General features: G+C 40.8%; 3 protein-coding genes across 5 annotated transcripts; 2 read left to right on the plus strand and 1 right to left on the minus strand.

The window, feature by feature from the left end:
* Positions 1-3,958: 3,958 nt before the first annotated feature.
* LOC134101075 (uncharacterized) lies at positions 3,959-6,233 on the plus strand. Its single transcript, XM_062554640.1, has 2 exons — positions 3,959-4,269; positions 4,755-6,233. Exons 1-2 carry the CDS (start codon positions 3,979-3,981, stop codon positions 5,991-5,993), a joined length of 1,530 nt encoding a protein of 509 aa, XP_062410624.1. The 5' UTR covers positions 3,959-3,978; the 3' UTR covers positions 5,994-6,233.
* A 1,501-nt stretch (positions 6,234-7,734) lies between these two features.
* Positions 7,735-10,515, plus strand: LOC134101083 (endonuclease domain-containing 1 protein-like). Its single transcript, XM_062554649.1, has 2 exons — positions 7,735-7,990; positions 9,026-10,515. The coding sequence occupies exons 1-2, from the start codon at positions 7,823-7,825 to the stop codon at positions 10,430-10,432; spliced, it is 1,575 nt and encodes a 524-aa protein (XP_062410633.1). The 5' UTR covers positions 7,735-7,822; the 3' UTR covers positions 10,433-10,515.
* Positions 10,516-12,179: 1,664 nt separating this feature from the next.
* LOC134101405 (alpha-2,8-sialyltransferase 8E-like) lies at positions 12,180-25,506 on the minus strand. 3 transcript variants are annotated; one of them, XM_062555055.1, is made up of 10 exons: positions 24,331-24,606; positions 23,721-23,824; positions 19,991-20,118; positions 17,445-17,534; positions 16,777-16,866; positions 15,704-15,790; positions 15,444-15,582; positions 15,114-15,226; positions 14,852-14,944; positions 12,180-13,745 (listed from the first exon to the last, which is right to left on the minus strand). In XM_062555055.1, exons 3-10 carry the CDS (start codon positions 20,101-20,103, stop codon positions 13,283-13,285), a joined length of 1,188 nt encoding a protein of 395 aa, XP_062411039.1. In that variant the 5' UTR covers positions 20,104-20,118; positions 23,721-23,824; positions 24,331-24,606; the 3' UTR covers positions 12,180-13,282. The 3 variants fall into 3 exon arrangements, with proteins under 3 accessions (XP_062411039.1, XP_062411038.1, XP_062411037.1); XM_062555054.1 differs by lacking the exons at positions 23,721-23,824; positions 24,331-24,606 and adding an exon at positions 25,372-25,506; XM_062555053.1 differs by lacking the exon at positions 23,721-23,824.
* Positions 25,507-25,582: the final 76 nt, after the last annotated feature.

A 25,582-nucleotide genomic window follows, 5' to 3' on the forward strand; every position in this document is an offset into this window, starting at 1 on the left:
AAGGACAGGTGGTCCTGATCATCTGGCGAGCTCTAGCGCTGTGCTGAGCTGCAGGGCGAATTGCAATCGTCAGCAGATCGGGCTGGGTTTACCCAGTGTAACTATGCAAATTTCTTCCGTTATTTTTACATTTATCAGATGCTTTTATCCAAAGCAGCTTTTGCATGTCATTACAAGGGCTGTTGTCCTCAGAGCAACTTGGGGGTCAAGCGCCTTGGTCAATGGCACAGCGATTTAAGCTGGGAATTGAAACCACATCTACTGCATGTTAGCCCAGCTCTATAACCACTATGCTATCACCAACCACTTAATTTCTTAGTTTGTTTGAGAAGCTCAGCCTTAAAAGGCTCTCCTAACTCATTAAGACCTAATTCACAATCCTAAATCGCTTTTTGTGGCATTTAATTTTAGAAATAAACATGCGATTACAGGAGCTCTCAATTGCGAGGGAATAGTTGTGCATTGTAACTAAGGGATGCAGTTAGTAACTTTAGTACTAACTTTAAGTAAAGTTAGCCTAAGGTTCTCCTGTGGTTCATTTTTCCGTAACCTTCTAACGTTTAGACAAAGTTATCTCCAGGTTATCAAGCAAAGGAACATTTCCCTAACATTTTTACAACCAAAAAAGAAAGGTTATATGGTTGCATTGTTCTTCACACAATGCTACTTACCGGTAGTTGGTTTTTTTGTATTTTATTTGTTTAACCATCCTCTCCATTCGATGCACACACACATATGCAGGCAAACAGGTGTGCACGTACCCACACACACACGCACACACACACACACACACACACTTACAAGCGAAAACTCAGACAGAAAAGCACACATACATAAAAGCAAGCGCACACATGCATACACTCATTTACATGCATAAAAGTTGCAGTAAGAGATGGAAAAAAATTGACAAGCGTGATTTATTTTTATTTTGCGGAGAGAATGAGCAGGACTGAGCGGCGGTCACATTTTGTACCACTTTGCGGTACATCTCTTATCTTACCAGTTGTCTGAGAGGCTTTGTGAATAACTTTTAGGAGAAAACTCCTTGCTAAAATCTTTTAGTGCTTTGTGAATGCGGGTCCAGTAGGTGGCGATGAGATTACTTTCCCTCCCTATTCACCATGCTTACGGTTTCAAAATCAAAGACTGGTTTGTGTTCTTTCTGGATTTAAATGGCATCCAGAAGGTCAATGAGAAAGTCCACGTTCCATATTTTCATATCAACCTAAATTAAAGAGGTGGTAGATCAGCCTGTTTCTTTTTTTTTTTTTTTAAATCATTCTTTCATAAGGCTCCTTGATTTTTTCGAACTTGCACACTGGGTGTGACAGAAGCGGCAAAAGAATACACAAGTAGACTGGAAACAAGTGTGTACCGTTTTTGAAGGTTTATCTAAAAACTGGTGACATAATTATTGTTTTATTAATGGTCATGATATTCAATTCATATACAGTGCCCTCCAAAAGTATTGGAACACATGCTTAAAGTTAAATATAAAATCATCTTTTGGAAATGTATCTTATTGCCTTAAATGAAACAATGAGGAACTATTCAACCTGTAAGGACATTAATTTTCTTTGTGAATGAATAATGTATTGTAAATAAATAAATGTTTTCCTTAAAATACAGGGGGTCATAAGTATTGGAACGCCCATGTTAAATTCCCATAGATGATTTTTATTTTTATTTTTAAAGGCCAGTTATTTCATGGATCCAGGACACTATGCACCCTGATAAAGTCCCCTTGGCCTTAGGAATTCAAATAACCCCATGTCAACACTATACCCTTAACATACTAAGGGTTTGGCATGCTTCATGTCTGTTATTAGCTGTTAGCTAATTAGCTGGTTTCATTCTCATTGAGCTCAATGCAATTCCAACCAGCTAATTTTTTGTAGCTACTGTAATGATGAATTAACAATTTCAACAATAGTGGGTCCAATGGTAAAACTTAAAAAAGTGATGATAGAAGTATGTCCTGCAGACTGGGAGATCATTTCATTTTCTTAGTCATGCTCAACAAATCCTCGACACTGATAGGTCGGAAAGACTCTAGAGTGACTGAGGAGGAGGTTGGCTGTGGTCATGGGGATAGGGCACTGGCTGTATGTTGGTTCAGATTGCATGATATTACCTTATCAACAAGAAATGCAAGCAACTTACCACAGTCACAACAATGTTATTAATTGTATCAAATAAGACCTTGGGCTTTCAGTTAATGGTTTAATCTTTTACTTTATTATTGGAATGTTTTTGCTTTACTGGTATTTCCTTCAGGAAGTGCATAGTTTTCTATGAGAATATTAACCAACTTAAAAAAAATCCTTGTTCATGTTTCCACCATAAACAGCTAAACCTTTTTACAACACAATCCTTTTGTTTCTTTACAGTGCATATTCACCCCTTGGATATTTCCCCCTTTTCTTTCTGGTATGGTAATGGTATCATGGTCAATATAATTTGGATTTTTTGTTTTTGACAAAAACATATTTAGACAAAGTCATGTTGATTAATTTAAAAATATATACACAATAAGTAGGCCTAAATCTAAAATAAGTAACTGCATAATTATTGAGTCAGTATTTAGTAGATGCACCTTTGGCTGCAATCACAGAAAGGACAGGTCTCAATTACATGTAGGCTTGCACATTTGGATACTGGAATTTTTACTCCATTCTTCTTTGCCAAACTGCTTAAACTCTCAGGTTGTGCAGGGCTTGGGCATGAACAATCCTTTTCAAGTCCAGCCACAAATTCTCTATTGGATTGAGGTCTTGGGCAACATATAGGCCTACCTTCTTCAAACCAAACAAAAATGAATTTGAACTATGAATGTGCATAAATGAGCAACTGGAATTAGATTACACTCAGCAAAAAATAAAATGTAAGTGTTATTAATATCATATATATTTTTTTTAAGTATAAAGACACTTTTTAGGAGTCTTATCATGACACATTTACTCTATGCACTGGCAGTTGGTTTACAGAAGAAAAGGGACCTGATGAAACCTGTCAAAATGTCTCCTCCACCTGTGTTCTTCTAGCATAGTCACTCAGTTTGTGGGGATGTTTATGTTTATGTTGTGTTTATGTAATTTAGCAACCACTTCCTCTGTTATTTACCTCTGCCGAGGAGGTATATGTTTTCATCCGGGACCGGCGTTTGTCTGTCTGTCTGTCTGTTTGTCTGTCTGTTTGTTAACAAGATAACTCAAAAAGCAATGGATGGATTTTGATGAAATCAGGGAAGGTACGACATGACACAGGGAAGAAACGATTACATTTTGGGAGTGATCCGTAATTCCGTCGGGATTCCGGGGGCGTTTATGTATTTAGCTTAGTGGTGTAATGGCATGGTATAGCCACGTGGTGGCGATCTGAATAGTTTAGCTTCAAATGTACTGTATGACAACCTAGGAAGAACAATGCAGGCGGAGGTCTGCGCTCTCTGAGTGCTTTTCTAGGATTTGTAATGGATTAACATTAGGCTACTTTGTAGAAATCTGCTTTCACATTGACATTAAACAAAGTCAAAATCAAGTGTGTTTCTCTCTCTCTCTCTCTCTCTTCTGTAGGCCCACCACCTCTGGCTGTAAAACATTAATCCCATTTCACCCCATTTCACCCCTGACACTTTGTTAAATCAGCAAAATGCCATTGTACAAAAGGGTACAAATTAACCTTATCCCTAAGAAACAACTCAGGCATTTGCAAGTCAATGGCATGGTGAGGTACCATAAGTTTATCTATTTAAAAAAAAAAGGTAACCATTTCACTTTTCACGTACATGTATGAGAACTCTTGGACCCTATTAGGCTATAATTCAAAGTGGTTTCCTTGTCCCTTGTTTTCGCTTCCTTGTTCCGTCTAAGCTTGTTAAAAAGGAGGAGACTTTGATGTTGCCTTCAGTTATAAAAGCATCTCATTCACCAAAAAATCACAGAATTTGACTCCTGAACTTGCATCTAGAGCGCCATCATGATCATCTCAGCTCTGGTCATCTTCACTGCTCTGGCAGAAGTGCCCATTTGGGCAAAAGTTGTTGATGATTTTAATGAGTGCCGTCAGTTTTTTTATAAAGAAACTGAACCACATGGTATAGATCAAAATGCTAAGAAAATTTGCCAGCAGTATGCATATAGTGGGAATTTATATGCCTCACTTTATTCAACATCCCACCGGATTCCAATGTACAGTGCCTACATCTTTGATTCCAGCTGTGACAACAAAGAAGGACAAAAAGGTGGTGACTGGCTCTTTGAGCCTATGGTGAGTTGTCTTTCTTTTTTTGATGAGAGAGGGATAAAGGTCATACAGTATATGCTATCTAGAACTGCTGAACTGAAAGTTTTAAATCTAGAATCAGCATATTTATTTTTTTAAACCCAGATATACCGGTATAGCTATATCCCCTTGTCCGCTGAAGCCTATAAGTGGAATGAAATACATACTTTGCTCAACTGATGACCATGGATGTTGTTTATATTTGAAGGTACTGTAGATATGTGTAAAAATTGATTATTCAACACTATTTATATGGGGGAAAATAATAAAGTTTGTAGTAGGTCATCATCTAGCTATAATATATGCCTTAGGCCTACCTTCCATTCATTGCAACTGGTATGAACTGTATGTATGATATGTCTTATGAAGTGTGTAGGCAATTTTTTTATTGTTATCTGTCATTAGGCTATCAGTCCTTTTTTAAGTACAAAGAATTAGAGTCTATTTACCTGTTTCTTTACTTCATTCAGCTTTCTGGCATCCCAGAGCACACAATGATGCCATACAAGAACTACGAGAACTACAGAGACACAATAAAAGTCAATCAAGCTGTTAATGATGACTACAGTTTCTCAGCTTATGACCGAGGGCACCTCAACCCCAACAGTTTCCAGTGTGAGGAAGATGGTCGTACAGCCACATTCACCCTGACCAACAGTGTACCTATGGATGCTTCTTTCTACACTGTCCACTGGAAACAGTGGGAGGAACTTGTGAGGGGTATTTTGAGGAATCAGTCTGTGAGTGAAGGGACTGCCTACCTGGTAACAGGAGCTGTACCTTCACAAGATGATAGAATACCAAGACAAGGGGAATTTGATGATATTAGCGCAAGAGATTTCAACAGAGTAACTGTTCCTACTCATGTCTGGACAGCTGTCTGTTATAAACATAATGCTGATGATGAGAAGTCCTTTTCATTTGGCTACATAGGGCTAAATGATCCAGACGGTACTATAAATGTCAGGACTGTACCACAACTTAATGCTGAGCTGTTTGCTCTCTATGGTAAATCTATTGTAAAGATTTTCACAGATGACTGTTTTTCCACCAATCGTAAATCTGATGAAATGATCAAGTCCATCCAGCTGGCCATTAGTGAAAGAATTCAAATGTCTGATGATTTTCTGAATGTATTTCATAGTGCCTTGAACAAGTCTAATGATGACGTAAGATCATCTTTAAAGAGGTCAGAGGTAAGAGAGCACATTATAGCCGAGGCAATTGACTGCATTGACTCTTGCCAGTACAAGAGTCACTGTAGAGGTTATTGTTGCTATGACCAAAGTGAGCGAGAGATACCATGTTCTCCTGATTATTCCAATGTAACAGTAGATGGAGCCACGTGTAGGACTCACCACACTTGTGGATTACATGGCTATTCCTACTATTGGTGTAATACAGAGACGTCATGGGATTACTGCAGTCCACCCCCTCTACCACAGGGCAAAGGAGTTGGGAAGAGAAAGGGAGGAGGGAGCAAGTGCCGTTCTGACTACAACTGTGGCTGGTATGGTTATAGATACACCTGGTGTTACACTGACAACCATAAGTGGGACTACTGCTGCAATATTAATGATGACCCTTACTCTGCTCTAAAGGGCAAGACCTGTATGACTGAGTCCCCATGCGATTACTATTCTAAGAATTACCTCTGGTGTTGGACCACAGATGGGTCTTGGGAGTACTGCTGTACCCAGTGGCAGTGAGCTATCTCTTTTGTTTTCCACTTGCAGAACTTTCTATACATAAAACAAACACACATATTTATTAGGCTTTAATTGATTGATTCACAATACTATAATGGTTTTGGTTTAGATTGGACTTAATCAGCAGACTCACTTACAAACTTGATTTTCAGACTTCCTATGAGAAAAGATGCACCTGTTGAATGTGGTCGTTGTAAATTAATTTGGGGTAAAATAAGTAAAATTCTTTTGAGATTTGGTGATCTGTGGTTTCCTGTGGTTTCTTCAAATATGTCCATCCATTCTTCTTTATTTCCTGTTTCTCATTAATAAAGCTTTAGTAAAGGACATACTGTAACATGTATTTTTGTTGGACAGTGATTACAGTTGTATATAAATTGAATATCATGACAGTTAATAAAACAATTGTTATGTCACAAGATGTTTGAGTTCTTATTCTTATTATTCATCTTTTCTTGTCAAAAGCCTATTATATGTTTTTTAAGAACTCTACATATCAAGTCCAGCCTCCTGAAGTCACAGTCTTCTGTTGATGTTGACACTGGTGCTTTGCGGACACGATGTTGCAGTTTTCCTCAGTCACTGGCACATTTCTCAGATCAAACGCTCTGACGCTCTAATTCATCCCAACAGTGTTCTATCAGGTTGAGGGACTCGGTGCAGTCCAGTCCAGTCAAGTTCATCCACACCAAACTCTGTCATCCATGTCTTTATGGACCTTTTCTTTATGCACTGATACAAAGTCATTTTGGAGCAGGAAAGTGTCCAAGGAATTGTCCAAAATCTCTTGGTTAATGCTAGCCAGGCTAGCGCCTATCACTTCTCAATGAGACGTGGTCTGGCAACCAACGTTAATTTTCTGGTATTTGAAAAAAATGCCCAGATCCGTTCATTGGGCGCTACGGATGTCTATCAAATGCGTCTGTGACTCTGTGCATAGCTCATCATCGTCTTACTTTCCCCCCTGTTCTGTGATTGGTCCTATCAGAGTCAAAAATTAGGGCGGTAGTTTCCAGGTTGCCTTAGCAGCGTGAATCAAATCGTGCGCATGGCAGCATGGGAACACCCAGGCTAGGTTAATGCTGAAACATTCAAAGTTCCTTTCACTGGAATTCAGGGGCCAAGCCCAGTTTGGGGATGGCCCCTTCCTTTTCCAACAAGACTGTGCACCAGCCTTCCCAGAAGAATTGAAGCTGTTAGCTGCAAAGGGTGGACCAACATCATGTTAACACTGAGTCAGAGTGAGTGAGTGAAAATGGTGTGTGTGTGTGTGTGTGTGTGTGTGTGTGTGTGTGTGTGTGTGTGTGTGTGTGTGTGTGTGTGTGTGTGTGTGTGTGTGTGTGTGTGTGTGTGTGTGTGTGTGTGTGTGTGTGTGTGTGTGTGTGTATGAGCCTGTTATAGACATTAACAGCGTATCATAAGTTTGAGGTCATTATTTTAAAGTAACAAAAACTAAATTGTGTTGCTTTCAATCTCTTCAGTAGGTTGATCATGTCTTTTGCTTGAGTGTTTGCATTTGGGTCCAAAAAGCTCTCCCCTGTGGCCCACAGCCTGTGACAGAACCAAGGCTATTTTAGTGCAGTGGACTTCACTCATGTTGGCAGATAATGTTTGCTTACTGTTAAAAGAGGGAACCTTGTGCCTTTATCTTTAGTTTTGATTAACACTACACAATCCACTGAGCTCGACTGCCGCAAATAACTTCCATCATGATAATTTTGGCTGCATTAATCTTCACTGCCGTGCCTAAAGGGTCCATTTGGGCAAAAGTTGTTGAAGATTTTAATGAGTGCCATCAGTTCTTTTATGAGAAATCTGAACCACAGGGCATGGATCAAAATGCCAGGAAGATTTGCCAGCAGCATGGATATGGATATTTATATGCCTCACTGTATTCAACATCCCACAGGATTCCTGTGTACAGTGCCTACATCTTTGATCCTGGCTGTGACAACAAAGGAGGACGAAAAAGTGGTGAATGGTTCATTGAGCCTAAGGTGAGATGTCTTTCTTTTTTGATGAGAGAGGGATAATTTAGCTTTCTGGCATCTCAGAGAAAACAATGATGTCATAAGAACTACAGACAAATAAGGGTGAATTGTTGAGTGGTGCCTTTTGCTGTCTTTTCCTCATTTGCCATGTCAACATAAATGACTATGAAATACTTCTTTACAGTCATCTATATTTTCTTTATTCTAGATTTCTTTTCTCTCTTCAGAGAAAATTAACTCATTGACTACTGACCAAGAGATTGGCTGTAAATAGTTCCAAAAGTCCCAAAACGCCCGGAAAAAACGCTGCCATTTTTTCCTATGGAGGTCTATGGGAGTGTCGCCATGCACTGTTTTATCTACCGCTGGATGAGCTAGCACAGCCGCATTTGATAGACATCCAATGAACAGATCTGGGCATTTTTTAAAATACGACAAAATGAACGTCTGGTTGCCAGACCACGTCTCATTTGAGAAGTAGTAGACGCTAGCCAGGCTAGGGAAATGCATCTACTGATGTAGAAGTATGCTACTTGTCCGCCCAAGGTCTACATGTCTAACCTTTTGGGACAAAATATGCCGGAAGTGATTTGAATACAATATTTTAATAATGAAGGTATAACTACTGTACAAAAGTCTCTCCTACAACAAGTTTAGATAGTGAGCCAGTGACAGTTTGTTCTGAGTAAAACTGAACTGAGAGAATTGAAGGTAAAAATACCCACACCTCTATGTGCAACATACATTGTTCCACCCTGTCATCACAATATTTTTTAAACAATTTAATATTACTATGAAATATCTATATACAATTTAGGGCATTTCATCCCTAGGAGGAAATAACATGCAAATAATTATCTGAAAATACTGTAGGTTTGGGTGCTCAGATACGTATTTCTTCATCTTGAGTGTCTGCTATTTATGATAATACATAAAAAGAATTGAAAATATAGGCCAAAATGTTAGGGTTGAATGTCACTCTCCAGTGATAATCACCAAATAATGGTCTTTCTCCTTGGTTGTTAATTTAATTTCTTTCAGCTTTCTGGCATTTCTGAGGACTCGATGCAACCAGAGAGGAACTATAGAGACACAATAAAACAAAACCAAGCTGTTAATGATGACTACAGATTCTCAGGTTATGACCGAGGACACCTCAACCCCAACAGTTTCCATTGTGGGGAAGATGGTCGTACAGCTACGTTCACTCTGACCAATGCTGCGCCCATGGATGCTTGCTTCAACCGTGTCCATTGGAAAGACTGGGAGAAAGGTGTCAAAGACATTTTAAAGGCTGAACCACCAGGTGTGGGAACTGCTTACCTGGTAACAGGAACTGTTGTTGATGCATCAGGTTATAGAATACCAAGACGAGGAGAATTTGATGGTGATAGCACAAGAGAATACAACAGGGTTACTGTTCCTACTCATATCTGGACAGCTGTTTGTTATAAGCATCATTTAAATGATGAAGAGTCATATTCTTTTGGCTTTATAGGGAAAAATCAGCCTGATAGCAACATAATGGTCGAGACTGTGCCACAACTTAATCGTTACCTGTCTAAACTTCATGGTAGTGGCATAAAGATTTTCACAGATGACTGTTTTTCTACCAACCGTAAATCTGAGGAAAATGTCAAGCGGCTTTACAGGGAAATCCGGTTGCCTATGAGTGACAAACTGCACATGTCTGATGATGCTCTGAACACATTTCATACTGCTATGAGCCAGTTTAATGATCTACATCCTTTAAAGAGGCCAAAGGTAACAGGAATGACAATACTTGAGTCTTTTGACAGCCTAGAGACATGGTTTAAAACTACAGAGACCATGAAATATCTGTCTGGGTCAGCTTGTGTATTATCCCAGCCAATCTCTGCCCTCGTTAAGACTGTTGGTAGAAAAGAGTTGAGAAAAAGAGACACTGCTGAAGATTCTGCAGAGGTCGTTTGTAGTCTTGTTCCAGAAGAGGCATCAGACTGCACTAGCTCTTGCCTGTACAAGGAGGAGGCTGGAGGTTATTATTGTTACTATGGAAATACAGAGAGATCGTGTTCTCCAGTGTATTCCATGATGACAGTGGCAGGAACTAGGTGTAACAGTGACCACACATGTGGCAAGCACGGTACACACTACTACTGGTGCAATGTAGGCAGTTCATGGGAATACTGCAGTCCCCCTCTACCTTTAGGCAAAGGAAGAGATGGGCACTACTGCCGTTCCGACCACAACTGTGGCTGGTATGGTCACCAATACACCTGGTGTTACACTGACTATGATGGCAACTGGGACTTTTGTTGTTCTAGTGATAGTCGTTACAGTGCTGAAGGTGACAAGACCTGTAAGTCTGATAGTCCATGCAGTCTTTATTACTCTATGGCTTACTTTTCGGATATCGCTTTTTGCGACACAATAGGTGGGTCTTGGGCACGCTGCTGCACCCCGTGACCCATCTCTTCAGGTTTAGAAAACGTTTAGCTTTTAGAAAATAATTTAGAAAACTTTTAGTTTAGAAAATAATCAGATTACTGAATAAATAGGCTACTCTTTCTTCCATCAGGATATAAGGCTCTTAAAGGAACACGCTAACATCTTGGGAAATTCACCATCTCCCCCAGTTAGATAACATATACCCTTTTTGTCTCTGTGCATGCAAGAACTCAAGTCTTGCTCTTTTTTGATGCAACAATAAGACGGAATCTGAATCTGGTGTCCGTACTGTGACATTCTTGTTAAGTTATGGCAGACTTGTTGTAGTGTGTCGTGTGTCAGGGTGAGCGGCTTGCTTGCTGTCTTCCTCACCTCATTAGCTCAGTTTTTCACTCAACTTTCACTCAACATTGCCACTAGGGGTCGTGCGTGTAGAAAAATCTTCATCCATCCTCCATAAAGAGACTAAACTGAGGGCCCCAATTCAACAGTCAAGCAAAGTGCAAAGTCTGTCAAGAAGCAAAGATCTTCTGCATGGATTTTTGGACTTTACTGTACAAGTGTATACTACTTTCCCCTAATGTGTTTATAGCCGTATAGCCATCAGTGGGAGATAGATTGGGCTGCTGAGCACATTGTCCACATGGCAAGTGAACTATGTAGGCTATGTCTCATTTGTCTACTCTAATTCAGTTATTGGCCCCTATAGTCCAGGTAGAACCATGACTAATGTAAAAGCCACACATTTTGCTTTTGCAAGGGGGGCACAGGCCTTATGTATGCTTTACATTTTTAAAGGTTTTTGTTGAAATGTAAGTTTCTGGTATAACCAAATGTAAATTTACATCACAACATATTTCCATAAGAAAGGGAAATAGACAAAGATAATTTAAACCAATGTGAGGCTTTTTGCAATTATAATTTACAGTCAAATATCCAGGCCTAAACGAGGACTTAGATTTAAGTGTTTTTTATGTTTTCTTTTGTTGTTGTTGTTGTTGAGGTCTTTACATTATGAGTTTGACGTTTGAGTGTGTTTTGTAACCTTCCAAGGACATCTTGTGTATATGTACAGTACAATGACAATCTATATGTCTTTATGCACATGCTGTAGTGATGCCATCTGCTGGTTCTTTTGGACACATGCAGATACACCATGTTTTTCGTCTGGAATCCGACTTTGTTTACTCTGGCAAGAGCAGCTCCGTCCAACCGACGAACCGAGGGTGTTCCTGAGAGCGATTGCATTTAAGTTGCAGGCCCATCATTATCGTTGTGTCCCCCGTGGTTAACATATGTCATTACCAAACGTTAGTGATTGAACTCCAATGATTTCAAACTTCAGACAAGCGTTCACCAACCAGGAAATACACGTTTGCCAATGGATCTATTGTAGGCCAGACTCTCTGCAGTCGTGGTCTCCAGGCTACTTCTGATTGGTCCTGTATGTTACACCAAATTCACACCCCTCCTTCTCTGTTGAATTGCTCATGGAGGCAGGCTCGGCGTCAGGGGGGGGGCATAGGGGTCCAGGCCCCCCCAAACAGGTCTCTGTGCCCCCCAAACAGAGTGCTCTGTAGTAGATATTTTGCAGTATTTTGCACCCCCCCCCCCCCCCCCCCCCCCGTTGATGCTCATAGCCCCCCCACTCGTTGCTCTCTGGCTCCAAGGCTGCACGGAGGACTCCTCACACAGATGCCTCACACATATCAATGTTTCCAATGAAAGGCCAGTTGCTATGATAAATTAATAAAATTCAACTTCCTGCCAATTCAATTCAATATTTAATCATACTTACATTCTGCGCACAGCTCGCAGAGTTTACAGAATATGTGGATATAAAGCATGCCTCTGTACAATAAGCCGTTCCCGAGTAATCCAGTTTTGAAATTGCAGCAAATTTCTCCAACTTTGTGCTCACATTCTAATAGCATGCCACAATAACAAACTTTCTTTCCATATCTAAGAATCAAAAGTTGGTCAACACTTCAGTGAATACACTTCAGTGAATAAAACTCTTCCCATCATATTTCGCCAGATTCCACAATCCCACCCACATAACATTACATTATTTGGCCGACGCTTTTTAACCAAGGCGACTTACAACATGGTAAAAACATTTTTACATTTTTAAGAGCAATTCTAGCTACAGATTTTACAACAATAAACAACAACCACAATAAGTGCATCAATGAGTGTAGTAGGTGCATCAAAGAGTGTAGTAAGTGCATCAATGAGTGCAATTGTCCATAGGTTAAGCAAGACTAGTTGTAAGTAGTGCTTTGAGAGGAGATGTTCTCTGAAGAGCATCAATATTAGAACATTATATGATATAAGAACATAAATATTAATAGATATGTCTACTGGCAGGCTTCCTGGTGACATGAATGCAAAAACATGACATCATATGCTATGCAAATATTGACATGGTAGGCTATGCAAATATTATCAAATTACACTATCCCAAATATGGAAATTCTCTAATCTAATTGACAGATATCAAAATGCCCCTATAGTCAGTTTCCTTGTGTAACAGAATCACACAATAGCACACACACACACACACACACATACCCCCTCCCACACACACGCACACACATAATCACATATTAGCACGCACACACATCCCCCCGCCCGATGCCAAACATGGCTACTGCATGTGTCCAACACCCAAATGAATATATTCAGAGGCTAGAGATAGGATTAATAAGCATGGGTACATTATGGGTATGCATGGGTCCTAAATGGGCAACCCAAATGAACGCGTGGGATGCCTGAGTGTCACCATTTCATTTAGTGCCCATGAGCCTTTGCAAGAACACTGAGATAATCAGTGCAGGGCTGCCTGCACTGCACTCATCTAAGCAATCAGCTGCAGGGCTGTGTGTGCAAGTGCAGTATGCCACGTGCGTGCATCTGCAGGTAGTGGAAGAGCTCGTCCGACATAGCGTGGACGCCCGGCTCCGCCTTGACGTTGTCGTAGTAGTGGTGTGTGATGGAGGCACCCGTCGGGTTCGTGGGGAAGGACCAGAAGCCATAGAGGTGCACCTCCTCACACAGCTCCATGGCGAGGTTGACGAGCATGAGGCCGGTACTCAGGCGCCTGGCGCGCACTCCCTCCAGTTTCCAGAAGCGGTCCACGTTGAGCAGGTACTGCGGATGGAAGAAGAAGACGCTGCTATGTGATTTGAAGTCATCCAGCGCGTACTTGGCACGGAAGGAGATGGCAGTGTCGAACCTCTTGTAGAAGGCGTGCAGCACGATGGAGGCATTCTTGTATTGCTCTAGGTCTTCATAGAAAGACTTTCGCCATTTCTCTAAGTGTTGGAACCTGTGGTGAGGAGTGGGAGTTTTTAGTGATTGTTATACACACAGATGTGTATGTGTGTGTGTGTGTGTGTTTGTGGCTCTGTGAGATAAATTAAGCTTTGTATTATTCATATGGTTAAATCTCAGCCTAATACTGCAAAGGCGTGTGTGGCATATTCCACTAATTCGTTCAGAGTCAGACAATGCTGCAGTCAATCTATGGTTTTACAATCATGGGCCAGTTAAAAAGATCATGTAACATACACATTGAACTAAATTAGACGTACACATTGTAATTAGCATTTCTAGGTCATTCAGCCAACAAACACAAAGTGTGCCCAAATTCACAGCCATTCTTCTCAGTTGAATTCTTCATGAATAGTCAAAGTGCACAAACGTTCATCTCCAACCGATCCTGATCAGCTCATATCTACTGAAAATGGCCGACAGGCCTCAAAGGGTTTAAAGCACAAGGCTGTATGTACGGGCGAGTAGGACATATTTTGCGGGGAAATCTCAGGATGCTTGTTTACTTCCGCCGACCATAGTGCCCATAAACTTGAGTGCAATGCTACCATGGAGTGTTAGTCGCCAAAAAAAAAAATCCCAAAACGGCTCGTTTTTATTGTCGTCGTCATTGGCGTTTATTTGTGTTACTTTGATGAATGTCTATCTAACATCACAATGACGTGTAAAGCCCAATTCACACCAAAGATTCCCGACGTGACGAGACTGCGAGTTGCAGCGGTGTGAATTACAAATTGCACGTAGTTGCAAGCAGTCACAAGCCATCGCAGAGCACTGAACACATTGAGTCGCAGTCGCAAGGTTTTAGAACGTCACGGCTCGTCTCGTCGGGACGCTTTGGTCTGAACCCTACTTAAGGGTATGAAAGTAGGACAACAGAAGGACAACACTTCCACAATGTACAGTGTCTGTTAAGTGTAATTTCCACATGTTTCCCAAAGACAGAACCAAACAGAAATTATGTTCAATCTCGCAGACCGGAAATGTCTAGCATCCTTACACCGAAACACAGAAGTGATGCGTATAGCACATTGCACATCATCACATAAGCAGCATATGTGTACGTAACAAGTTTGTGCTCAGGCAGAGTTGTTTGTGTACCTGTTTCTGAGGATACTTGGGTTGATGGTGACAAAGTCAGTCTTAGATCCCACATCGACAGAGTATTCATCAGACAAGGGTGGAATGTTGCACCTGACCGAGGACAGATGTTATTCATAGATTCACTAATTATAAAGTTCACCTATATTCGTCTACTATGGTGATAAATTGCATTTATGTTGTATTGCAACAAAAGAGCTCATTTGAATGAAACGTATAGTGAAAGGATAATGTGACTCATATATAAATGCTGCATTTTTACCGGAAGACAAAGTCAGCTGAGTCTATCTCTTTTCCACATGTGCTGTTTATGTTGATGCCTCCATTCCCAACGACAGCGCAGCGCTTAAACTCTGATCTTGAATAGGGCATGTCCTGTGAACACACAGACACACATTTACAGCAAAACTACTCCATGTGGACCAGACACACACATTTTCATCTGGTTGTTTGTTCAAAAATGCCAGACACAGAGAGAAAAGGAGAGGGAGTGTGTGTGTGTGTGTGTGTGTGTGTGTGTGTGTGTGTGTGTGTGTGTGTGTGTGTGTGCATGCATGCATGCGTGTGTAAGTGTGTGTGTCTGATGACTCACATCAGGGAACATATCAAATATCTCAGGGTTGATGTTCAGGGTTCCGCCCTGCTCAAAGCGCAGGTTGGTGCCTGATGGCGTGTTGCGCTTAGTCGTGAACAGGAAGGAGGATGCATTACAGCTCCGAGACACAGACATCCTAGGTCACACACACACACACCCACACACACACACACACACACACAGGACAAGAGAGAGTCACATAAGTAAGGGTATGATGAATCATTTGGCAGAAAGGTGTGTGTGTGGGTGTCACTGACGTGAAGTTGTTGGCTTCTTCCTTGTTCTGCTCCCACTTGCACAATTGTATATTTCTCCATCTATCAAACAACTCTGAGGTCTTCACCCTGAGTGTACACACATAAAATAAACACACATTCAAGAAAAAAAACAATTGTATGTGGTCCTCATTTACGAAATGAACGTATGCCATAAAACAGGCGTAGGACAGGTCATAGTACGCTCCTTTCCACACAAAGCATGGCATTTATCAATCTGAACATGAGCCGTAGCTACGCTCAAATAGCACATCAAGTCTCACCTAACCTTGAGTTGAAGTGTTCAGAAGATGGTACTCAATAGCCGCTGCAGTGTTACAGTGTGTGCACACACAAACAGACTGTTAAAGTAGAATTCCAGCAATTTTTCAGATAGATCTCTGCTTCTCAAGGTCACTGAATACTGACGGTATGAAATAAAATAAGAAAAATATCAAAAATATATCTAAAATATATAAAAAGGTAGGACCTTTTTTTTGTTTGTTTTATTCCGTATCGACAGTACTCGTCGAACCAGATAAAAGGAGATCTACTGTATGTGAAAATAGTGAGTTTTCCATTACGTAAGTGCACCAGAAGTGTGTGTGTCTGTCTGTGTGTGTATATGTGCGCATACCCTGAGTCCTGTGCTTGTTCATATTGCTGGTGCACAGTCATGTCGGAACAGGAAGTGGCCATCCCCAAACTTCCCACAAAGTTGGGAGCATGGAATTGTTCAAAATCTCTTGGTCAATAATGCTGAAGCATTCAGAGTTCCTTTCACTGGAAATAAGGGACCAAGCCCAGCTCAGGGATGGCCCATTCCTGTTCCAACATGACTTCTTTATTCTTTAATTTATACAGTGCCTTTCTTTTTTTTTTTTTAAGTATATTTTTTTGGCCTTTTTGCCTTTATTAGTATAGACAGTGAAGAGGTAGACAGGAAACAAGAGCCTTTCTAAAACGAGACGTGTGTTTGTGTGTGTTGTGTATGTTGTGTGTGTGTGGACAGTCCTATCATGGCCGAAGGAAACATGTACTGTGGCGTTGTGTGTGTTTGTCTGTACAGAACTCACATAGTGCGGACCTTCACATCCAGGATGTCCTTCCTCAGCATTTGACACGATGTGGAATTGAAGGGCCATTCAATCTCCCTCTTATCATTTCTAAGTAGACATAACAAACAGTCAGTCAGTCAGTCAGTCTCTCTTCCACACACACACACACACACACACACACACACACACACACACACACACACACACACACACACACACACGTACATTATGACTACAATTCTACAATTTCCTCACCATCTCACAGCATCTATCCAGTGAAAAAACATCTATTTTTACTGGCTAACTTAATAGTGACTGTAGCACTCAAATAAATATACATGGTAACATGACCATTATCTCATTATAGGCTTTCATATTTCTTCTCTTGTTTTTTGCTTTTTTTTTAGCAGGAGTCTGCTTTCGACGTTGTGACATTACAATAGGCGTATAACAACCAGAAATGGCTCTGTTTTATGAGTAGAATTGAAAGCTTTAAGGATTTATGGGGTTGAGTGACTACTTTGTAGGGTTTTAAGGTGTTTTTGATCCATGGGATGGTTCAATAAAAGGGGTTTTAAAAGTCAAAAAGTCTCTCTCTTTCTCTCTCTCTCTCTCTCGTTTGTTTTTGTAGTCTCTGTTTTATGTCTGTCTCTCTGAGAGTCTTTGGAGGGTTAGCCTGCCCATACCTGGCAGGTCTCAGTGGAAAGCTGTCTGGCAGGTACACTCTGCTCCAGATGCCCGTCTCATCTCCGTGATGTCGGTTAAGCTGTTGCCCACTGGTGGGAAAAAGAGTCAGTTTATTTCTTTATTTGAAACAACAAATATTACCTCAATTAAGACCATTGACACACGTATGTAGGTGTTTTTTTCCAGTAGGTAGTAGGATTAGGGATCGCAGTTCTAATGCTCATAGCCAGAGCGTTATAAAGTTGTGTCTTCAATCAAGTTTTTTTTGTGTTTGCACTTTTTCCCGATGCTGCTGTGGCATATTTTTATTTATTTTTTAAGTATATTTTTTTGGCCTTTTTGCCTTTATTAGTTTAGGACAGTGAAGAGGTGGACAGGAAACAATTGGGAGAGATGGGGTGGGATTGGGATATGACCGCAGGCATAGTTAAAGCAACACAAAAGAGTTTTTCGTGCCTTAAAATAATGCTTCCAAAATCATTTCAGCGGTTCATCAACTCATAACTCACTTATGCTTTCACTCTGCGGCCCTCTATCGGCTATAACCGCACTATGTAACTTTACAAGGTGGGGTAGTGTATCTGTAGTTCAATTAAATGAGACATCAGAAACTACAAATTCGACTTGCTACGATGTCGCAATACAGCATACTTTCATAAAATCATGCAACATATTCTACCTTGTCTGTTTTTTGCTGGATTAACAAATAGCGTGTGTGCAACAGAGGAAAAGTGCTTTAGTGTTGCTTTAAGAGAATATTTTGTTTGTCTGAAGCTGTTTTAAAACTCAGGGAATATTCTGTTCAAGAACGTTGCATGTGGAAGCTGAACATGCGGCGGTTATGTGTTTGCTAGATGGAGGTTTGCGCTCTATGAGTGCTTTTCTAGTTTTGTAAATAAGAGTAAATAATAAATTTGAGTCAATTTGATCGCTATTTTCGTCGTCCATCTCTTTGTTTTACACTTTTGTTGCATGTCTAACCCCTACATTGGCACTTGTAACACTTGCACTCTGCACAGTGACAACAAAATTGAATCGTATCCAAGAATTCAATCTCTCTGGGTGTGCCTTTGTGTGACTATGTTACCCTGGCTTTATGTTGTCAAAAATATTCAAACCAAAACACCTGCACCCTAAAACAAGCTATGACACTTAACTTGGATATGCAATAATTGCCAGTCTGCATTGCTTTCTGAGCGGCTCTACCAGTCTTGTAGCCTGTATGCCAGACCGAAGTTTAGCCCCGCCTCCATTCTTTTTCTGCAGGGAACTTCGGTCTGGCACTGCTCCGTTCAGCTGCTACTATTCGAGATACACTTCTGCTCGGACCAATCACATTTCACAGGGCGGGCTTTACGTGATGATTGACATATGAACAGCAGTGACGTTCACGGCTGCATGCGTCCTCGTTCAACGAGTTGGGTGTGAGACCATGTTCGCTTAGGTTGATTTTGATTGCAACAGAAACGCTATGGCTATGAATGCATAATTTGTTCATGCAGTTTGGCCTTTCGTTTATCTTAGCTATTGAAACGGAGGTTAAAACAGCATGTTTGGGTGATGTTGTTCCCGTTTGTTTAAAAATGTCTGTTTGCTCGTTGGGTTAACGACACACTTCCCCAGCTGTTCATTGCATACAGTTTGAAGGAATTATTTTTAAAAACGAAGGAGGATGTTTTCCATAGCCTACCCTGCTACATATTTCTGTCTTAGATTTCGCAGATACTGACAGCCAATAACTTGTTCTGTTTGGTTTGGTCTATCCAATGAGTGCAGAGCTATCCCCCCCGCACTGTATCGGTTGAATCACGCCCCATAATCGCAGCTGAATGGAGCAGTTTCAGACTCATATTCTGATAAGAATTGAGTATGACGTCGTCAGGCTACCAGTCTTGTTCAGTAGTCTTTTTGCAGGGTTTCAAAAAAGTCCAAGGTATCATGTAACAAAATACTTTGAGGGATTGTATTAAGACTATTTCAAATATTTGGTAGAAAATACATGTCTTAAGAAGACCACACGGTCGAAACGTAATTCTGTGCTAAAGAGAAAATAAAACTAAAAAGAAGGATTTAAAGTGTGCGAACCTTTTTCCATTTTTTATGATTTACCCTATTTCTGCACCTTGACCTGGGATGTGCACATACTTTTTCAATTTTCACTATAACTACTTACTGTAAGTAACCATAAGATTCTATCCCTAGCCAGCCATAAGTCGGTTATAAGCATATGTACTGTATGACATGATATGAGGCTTAATCTTCAGACATAAATCAAACCGTGGGTTCTTCCTTGCACGTATACCTAAAAACCTTTGGTAGCTCATTGGAATATATAGTATAGTATATAGTACCTCTCAGTATGATTTTAATCTAATGAGCACACATGACACATTATAGCCAGTGATGCACTGATCTAATGTGTTAATGTGGAATGGGTTTACATCAGACTGTGTGACAGACACATACATTTAGCACAAATAAAAGACAATAAGGAAAATAATGATAAATAAAATGTTTACAGCTGCAGACAGGGGGCTGCCCATACCTTGGTAAGTAGTTCTTCCTGTAAAGGATCTGCTGCACCACTACTACAAAGATGAAGGAACAGATGAAGATGAAACTGAAGAGGCAACACCCCCGCATGCCCTGACAAGCCATTGGATCCGCGTAGCCCTATGATTCATAAGAACAGAAATGATCACCAAAGAAATCGTTGAAGATCCCGAACAATCACACTCACACACCTTGTCATTGTATTAAAGTCAGCACTAACCATCAGCCTCAGCTCGAGAGAGGAGTAGGCACAAATAGACTAACCCAAAACAAGAATTAATTCTGTAGGTTGAACAAGGTCGACAGTTTTTTTTGCCTCCAACAGGAATGTAAGTATACATTACAGTGACAGGGTAGAAAATGAAATGATAATATAGAGCTCTTCAAACAAATAAAACATAAAAAACAAAGGAACTTGAAATTCAATATACTGATCCAAAAGAGTAGAAAGTGCAATAAGACAAACTGAAAATGAAACCTGGCGATTTTCTAGGCTGATTTGACATGGAACTACACTCTCATTCTGGCGTAATAATCAAGGTACTATCAGGCACAGTGATATCACACACTACTTCTGATTGTTGCCTATGGGGACTATTTTCAGGTGCTGCGTGATATCACTGCGCCCATGGTAGGTTTGCAACTTTTTGATTGCAACAGAAACGCTATGGCTATGAATGCATATTATTTCCATGCAGTTTGGCCTAAAATGGAAAACGGAGGATTCACACAACTATTTCTGAACACTTCAGACCAACGTGGATATGTGGATATCAAGTAAAGGATATCCCTTTAAAGAGACCCTATGCAACTTTCTGCAGGAGACGATTGCTCCTTGTTTACATCTGGAAGTCTGAGACGAAGAACCACGCTTGCAATTTATATATTTAAATATAGCCTATACATGTATAAATATACACGCTAAAGCTGTCGGGGAAGCTCTGCAGAGAAAATGCAAGCATAAAACGAGCAAAAACAAAAAACGAAACCGAAACCAGAAATGAAATCGACAATCCTGCATAGTTTCTCTTTAAAGAGTCACTGCACCGGGCCCCAGCCGTGGCGCCACTGGCTGGGGCACCTGCACCGCACGCCGGCGACCCGGGTTCGAATCCCGCCCCGTGGTCCTTTCCGGATCCCACCCCTACTCTCTCTCCTGCTTGTTTCCTGTCACACTCTCTACTGTCCTGTCCAATTAAAGGCATCAAAAGCCCAAAAAAATAATCTAAAAAAAAAAAAAAGAGTCACTGCACCCTAAAATATGTTTTTTTGAGCTGTTGATTGATTGAAAATACTCATAAGTGGTGAACTGTACTATTACCAGGGTTAACTTAATATTGACAAAAATCTTGTTTCTCGACAAAAATAACGTTTCGTCTGATTTTGTATTAGAGATATTGCTCTCCGCGCATACTACAGGTTGAGATATGCCATGGCATGTTGGTCCAAAATGCTATTGGAATGCTGACGAAGTCCTGTACTTCTCGTCCAACACTACGTCACCGGGTCGTTACAAATTAGGAATGAAACGCCCCAACACCTGCTGCCCTGATTAGCCTACCTGTGATAAGCCATGTCTGCAGCACTCATTCCCAGAATGACACGAAATCACCATGGATTGCAGCAGTGCTGCACTCCCTCTCCAAATTTCAGAACGTCTCGCCCATTTTGAAAGCCGTTTTCAGAAATGTGAAGTGGGTGGAGTTATGGGGTGAAGTGACTCTTTAGGCGCGTTCAAGATGGCTGCGCAGCACAAAAACTGCGCAGCACAAGATGCACGTGGTTAAAAATCTGTCCATGATGGTCTAGATCGGTATCACATGGCCTCAACTTATCGCGGGAGCAAGGCGTGTCCAGGCAGCTGCTTCGCAGCGGAGCAGCAGCTTTAGAGGTACTGCGGAGCGCAGCGGAGCCTAGACCCTGCCTTCATGACTTCAAGTCTTTGCCCTAATTGGCTTTTACATCCCTGACGTATGTGCAGGTGTTTAGATGCCTCCTCATATCCACAAGGGTCCATGCGGGTCCGTGCCTCGTGATTCGTCACATGGTCAAGTCTAGAATACGGGAAGTAGAGAGTGTACAACTTCATAGCAGCGTGTGTATCCCCTCCCCTGCTGCCACCGGCAGCTCTCGCTGCTGCAAGAGGTCATTTGGAGTTGAACTTGAACATGCCTTTTAAGTCCTATTGTACCGACTTTTGGTTGCAGTTCCACCAGAGTTCCAGTGGGGGCGACTGCCTGAGTGCAAAATGAATGGGAGTCTATGGAGCTAGAAAGCTAAATTTGTCTCTTTCACCCAATTGTCGTTGAGAAATCTCAACATGGGTTATAGGTTGAAGGTTGAAAGTTGAATGAACGAGTACTTATGTCCTTCTAATTTCTTACAGGTTGAGTTGTTGTTGCCCATACCATGCTAGCATTCTGCTAATTACAGTTTTTTTCAATCGCTAACAAGCGTTTGTCCATTCAGTTGACACATTTTCAAAACTCTAAACACAGTTAGCACAGCATTGGTCTTTTGTGGCCATACCATTCACACATTTCATGTTGTTTTCACACAGTATGCAGTCAGTGAATACATTTTCACAATGCTTACATTTTCAACAGACAAACTATACCTCCCAACAAAATAATGGATCGTTTTTGTATTATTTTCGAATGTTTACACACAACATCCCACAATAGTTAAAAACAATATTCCAAACCTTAGATACAGTATAAAAACCTCTGTTTCTGCAATGTTATCAATTCAAAAGCAATATATCTCAGCTGATAATAAACAAACAATCGAATAATTGACACACAGATGATTTATATTGGGTAAATTGGGCCAACAGCTGATTCCAGTCTATCTTAGACTCAGTGGCAGGGGTTATTTCTCTCTACAACATTCTGACACTTACACAGTAAAAAGAGGAGGTGATGTTTTTGGAAGCAGAAACAGAAAAAGACCAATACTGTAATGTCTGGTCAAGGCAGAGTAAGAGTAAGGGGCCCAGGAAGAAGAGCAGGCCCAGTGAGAGATGCAGTGAGAGGTGCAGGAGCACTGAGAGGAGCAGGTGCAGAGATTAGACACAGTAATATTGTGCTTTTTTTTTGTTCACCCCCTTTTTATCTGGGCTTTTTGCTGTTGTTTTTTGTTCAGAATGCTCTTGTGTTTCATGGATATTTTGTGCAATGCAATGCTGTAATACTTAAAACAGTATTTATACTGCACCTCCTGTAGGCCTAGTGAACAGTAAATAAAAAAAAGATTTGCTTTTTACTGGAATGCATTTGAATGTGAACATTACATCTGGACATACAGTTCCCAACCAATACATTTAGTGTAAATGCTGGATTGCATGTTTTGCATCCAAATAGGCCTACTTGTAAAACCGAAACATAAAAGTCTATGCAGTTTTTGTAATGTCAACAGTAGCCAGTATTTTGAAACCTAGTGTACTCTGGTTGACTGCATGTATCATGTGAAGTGAAAACAAGCTTCATTCTTTGACAAAATATCTTCATTTTGAGTCAGGTTTCCAGTGTTTTGGTAAAGTTAGTGTGTGCAGAGAAATTACGAGTTAGTGTATAACAAAATGTGGTGTAACAACATGGAATGTGCTTTTGAGAGGAAAATTGTATTAAATCAAGCACCTTGATTATCAATGTAGACGGCATGGTGCCTGATTAATACACCTGTGCAAAGGGACCTGATCAAACCCATGAATAAGCACTTACTTGTAGGCTGTCTGTCTAGCGGCTGACATGGATCGTTTTTAACCGGTTCGGGAACTTTTTTGTTGTTGACTAACCAGTTCAGGAACGTCAATTTTAAGGCTGAACTGAAACCCAAAAATGTTAAAATACTGCGTCTGTTCGAAACGAACCCATTGTGAAATAATTCTGGTTCATTAGCCTATTTGCGGTCGGGGTTATCAGGCTATCAATTCATAGGCTAGATAGATAGATAGATAGATAGATAGATAGATAGATAGGCCTACTTTAATGATCCCCGAGGAGAAATTCAAGAAAGGGGAAATTCAAGAGGCTATTAACTCCAACCCTCCCACCGCATCCCACCACCCGTAGGCTATTAAGATGTGACCCCTTGCAAATGTGCCCCTTATTGTCACTGTAGCTTAGTAGGCTAATCAGCCGGGTCTGTAAACCATTCTTATTTGGATGGCTGATTAGGCTAGATAGCTGCCCTAATTGTAACATAATGGTTATGTGTTTAGCTCTACAAAAACACTACATTTAGGCAACCATTTTAGCTCTATACAACACTACATTTATAGGCAACCAATGTTACAACTGAGTTCGATCCGCTTCACAACATTTTACTCACCAGGTTTTTGAGTTTGTAGGCCTATTGAAGTTTATTTATGAGGACTTGGCTACAGGTGCAAGAAGGCTGAGTAGCCTAATCTTTTTATGATCCAATATCTATTCCTCCTGAGAGAAGGTTATTCACGTGGAAGTCGTCCTATGATCCGCCGCGCCGCCTGGACGGCAATTAATGCATAGCCTAGTTTTGTAAAGTTGATGGTGTAAAGACGGTTTAAAAGTTGAATATGGATAGCTTAAAGGTTGTTGATAGAGAGACTGCAACGTCCAAGCGATCCGGTTGGGTGGCATTTGGTGGCGTATAGCCTCTGGTATGGTTGCGTCCCTTATTTGAAAGGGAAACATTGTGTTCCGTATTGACCAGTCACGGAACGGATTTTGTTCCGTATGAGAATCAATTCCAAATCCATGACAGACATATTACAGGGGAGCTACACCAGACGCGTAACTGAAGCGTTCCGTTCGCGACGCGTAAAATCCATTTTAGAAGATAACCCTCTATGGATGGGTCTATGTTTTTCGAATGTACGCGCCACTGTCGCGTCTGGTGTAGCTCCCCTGTAATATGCCTAGCATACATAAATTAAGGACAATGTAGGCATCCGCCGGTAATTAGGAAAATAAGTCCCAACAGGGCGAACAGAACCCCGACGCGCACAGCCAAACTTTTGGACAGACCTAACTTTTCCTTTATGTGTAGTTGCCCCTCCACTGCACTGTAAAAATGGAGGGTCTGGGCTGACCAATTTATCAAACCACATTACGTTACAATTACACAAGTGTCAATTGTGTGTGTAATTAAACATGTCTTTTTTGTGTTCAAATAGACATTCCAATTGCGTAATCCACTTGTCATGATTTAATCAAAAGTAAGCACACTGGGCTAAACAAGGACAAGAGGGTTTGTCACATTTACTAAACTGCAAAATTAAACTTTACACAAGTAAACAAACTCATGTTTTTCTTTCAAAGTGGAGCTCACCCAGAGCTATAGGAGGAGTAGTATAGAGGAGAGAGAGTATACAGGAGAGGTTCTACCCACTGAGCAAAAACTGGTCCAAAATATGTCCAGAAGACGTGGTCGCCGAACTCCAGAAGACGTCTTCCGAGTAGCCAGAATGAAAGTTTTTAAAACGTATTTCCTAGACGTTGAATAGATGTGTTGTTCTGGGTGTGATATAGGCGTCGCTTGAAGACGTCTGAAAGACTTAATTAGACATCCAGAAGACGTCCTCATAGTAGCCAGAATGGCA

Source organism: Sardina pilchardus, chromosome 14, assembly GCF_963854185.1.
Source record: "Sardina pilchardus chromosome 14, fSarPil1.1, whole genome shotgun sequence".
Lineage (NCBI taxonomy): Eukaryota > Metazoa > Chordata > Actinopteri > Clupeiformes > Clupeidae > Sardina > Sardina pilchardus.

Excerpts from the sequence above, each read along its gene's own strand:
- LOC134101075 (XM_062554640.1), top strand. The coding sequence starts at position 3,979 with ATGATCATCTCAGCTCTGGTCATCTTCACTGCTCTGGCAGAAGTGCCC. Across the intron at positions 4,270-4,754 it reads ACTGGCTCTTTGAGCCTATG|CTTTCTGGCATCCCAGAGCA; the intron begins GTGAGTTGTCTT and ends TACTTCATTCAG.
- LOC134101405 (XM_062555054.1), bottom strand. The coding sequence starts at position 20,103 with ATGGCTTGTCAGGGCATGCGGGGGTGTTGCCTCTTCAGTTTCATCTTC. Across the intron at positions 15,227-15,443 it reads TATTTGATATGTTCCCTGAT|GACATGCCCTATTCAAGATC; the intron begins GTGAGTCATCAG and ends GTGTGTTCACAG. Across the intron at positions 14,945-15,113 it reads TCAGCTGACTTTGTCTTCCG|GTGCAACATTCCACCCTTGT; the intron begins GTAAAAATGCAG and ends GTCCTCGGTCAG.
- LOC134101083 (XM_062554649.1), top strand. The coding sequence starts at position 7,823 with ATGGATCAAAATGCCAGGAAGATTTGCCAGCAGCATGGATATGGATAT. Across the intron at positions 7,991-9,025 it reads AATGGTTCATTGAGCCTAAG|CTTTCTGGCATTTCTGAGGA; the intron begins GTGAGATGTCTT and ends AATTTCTTTCAG.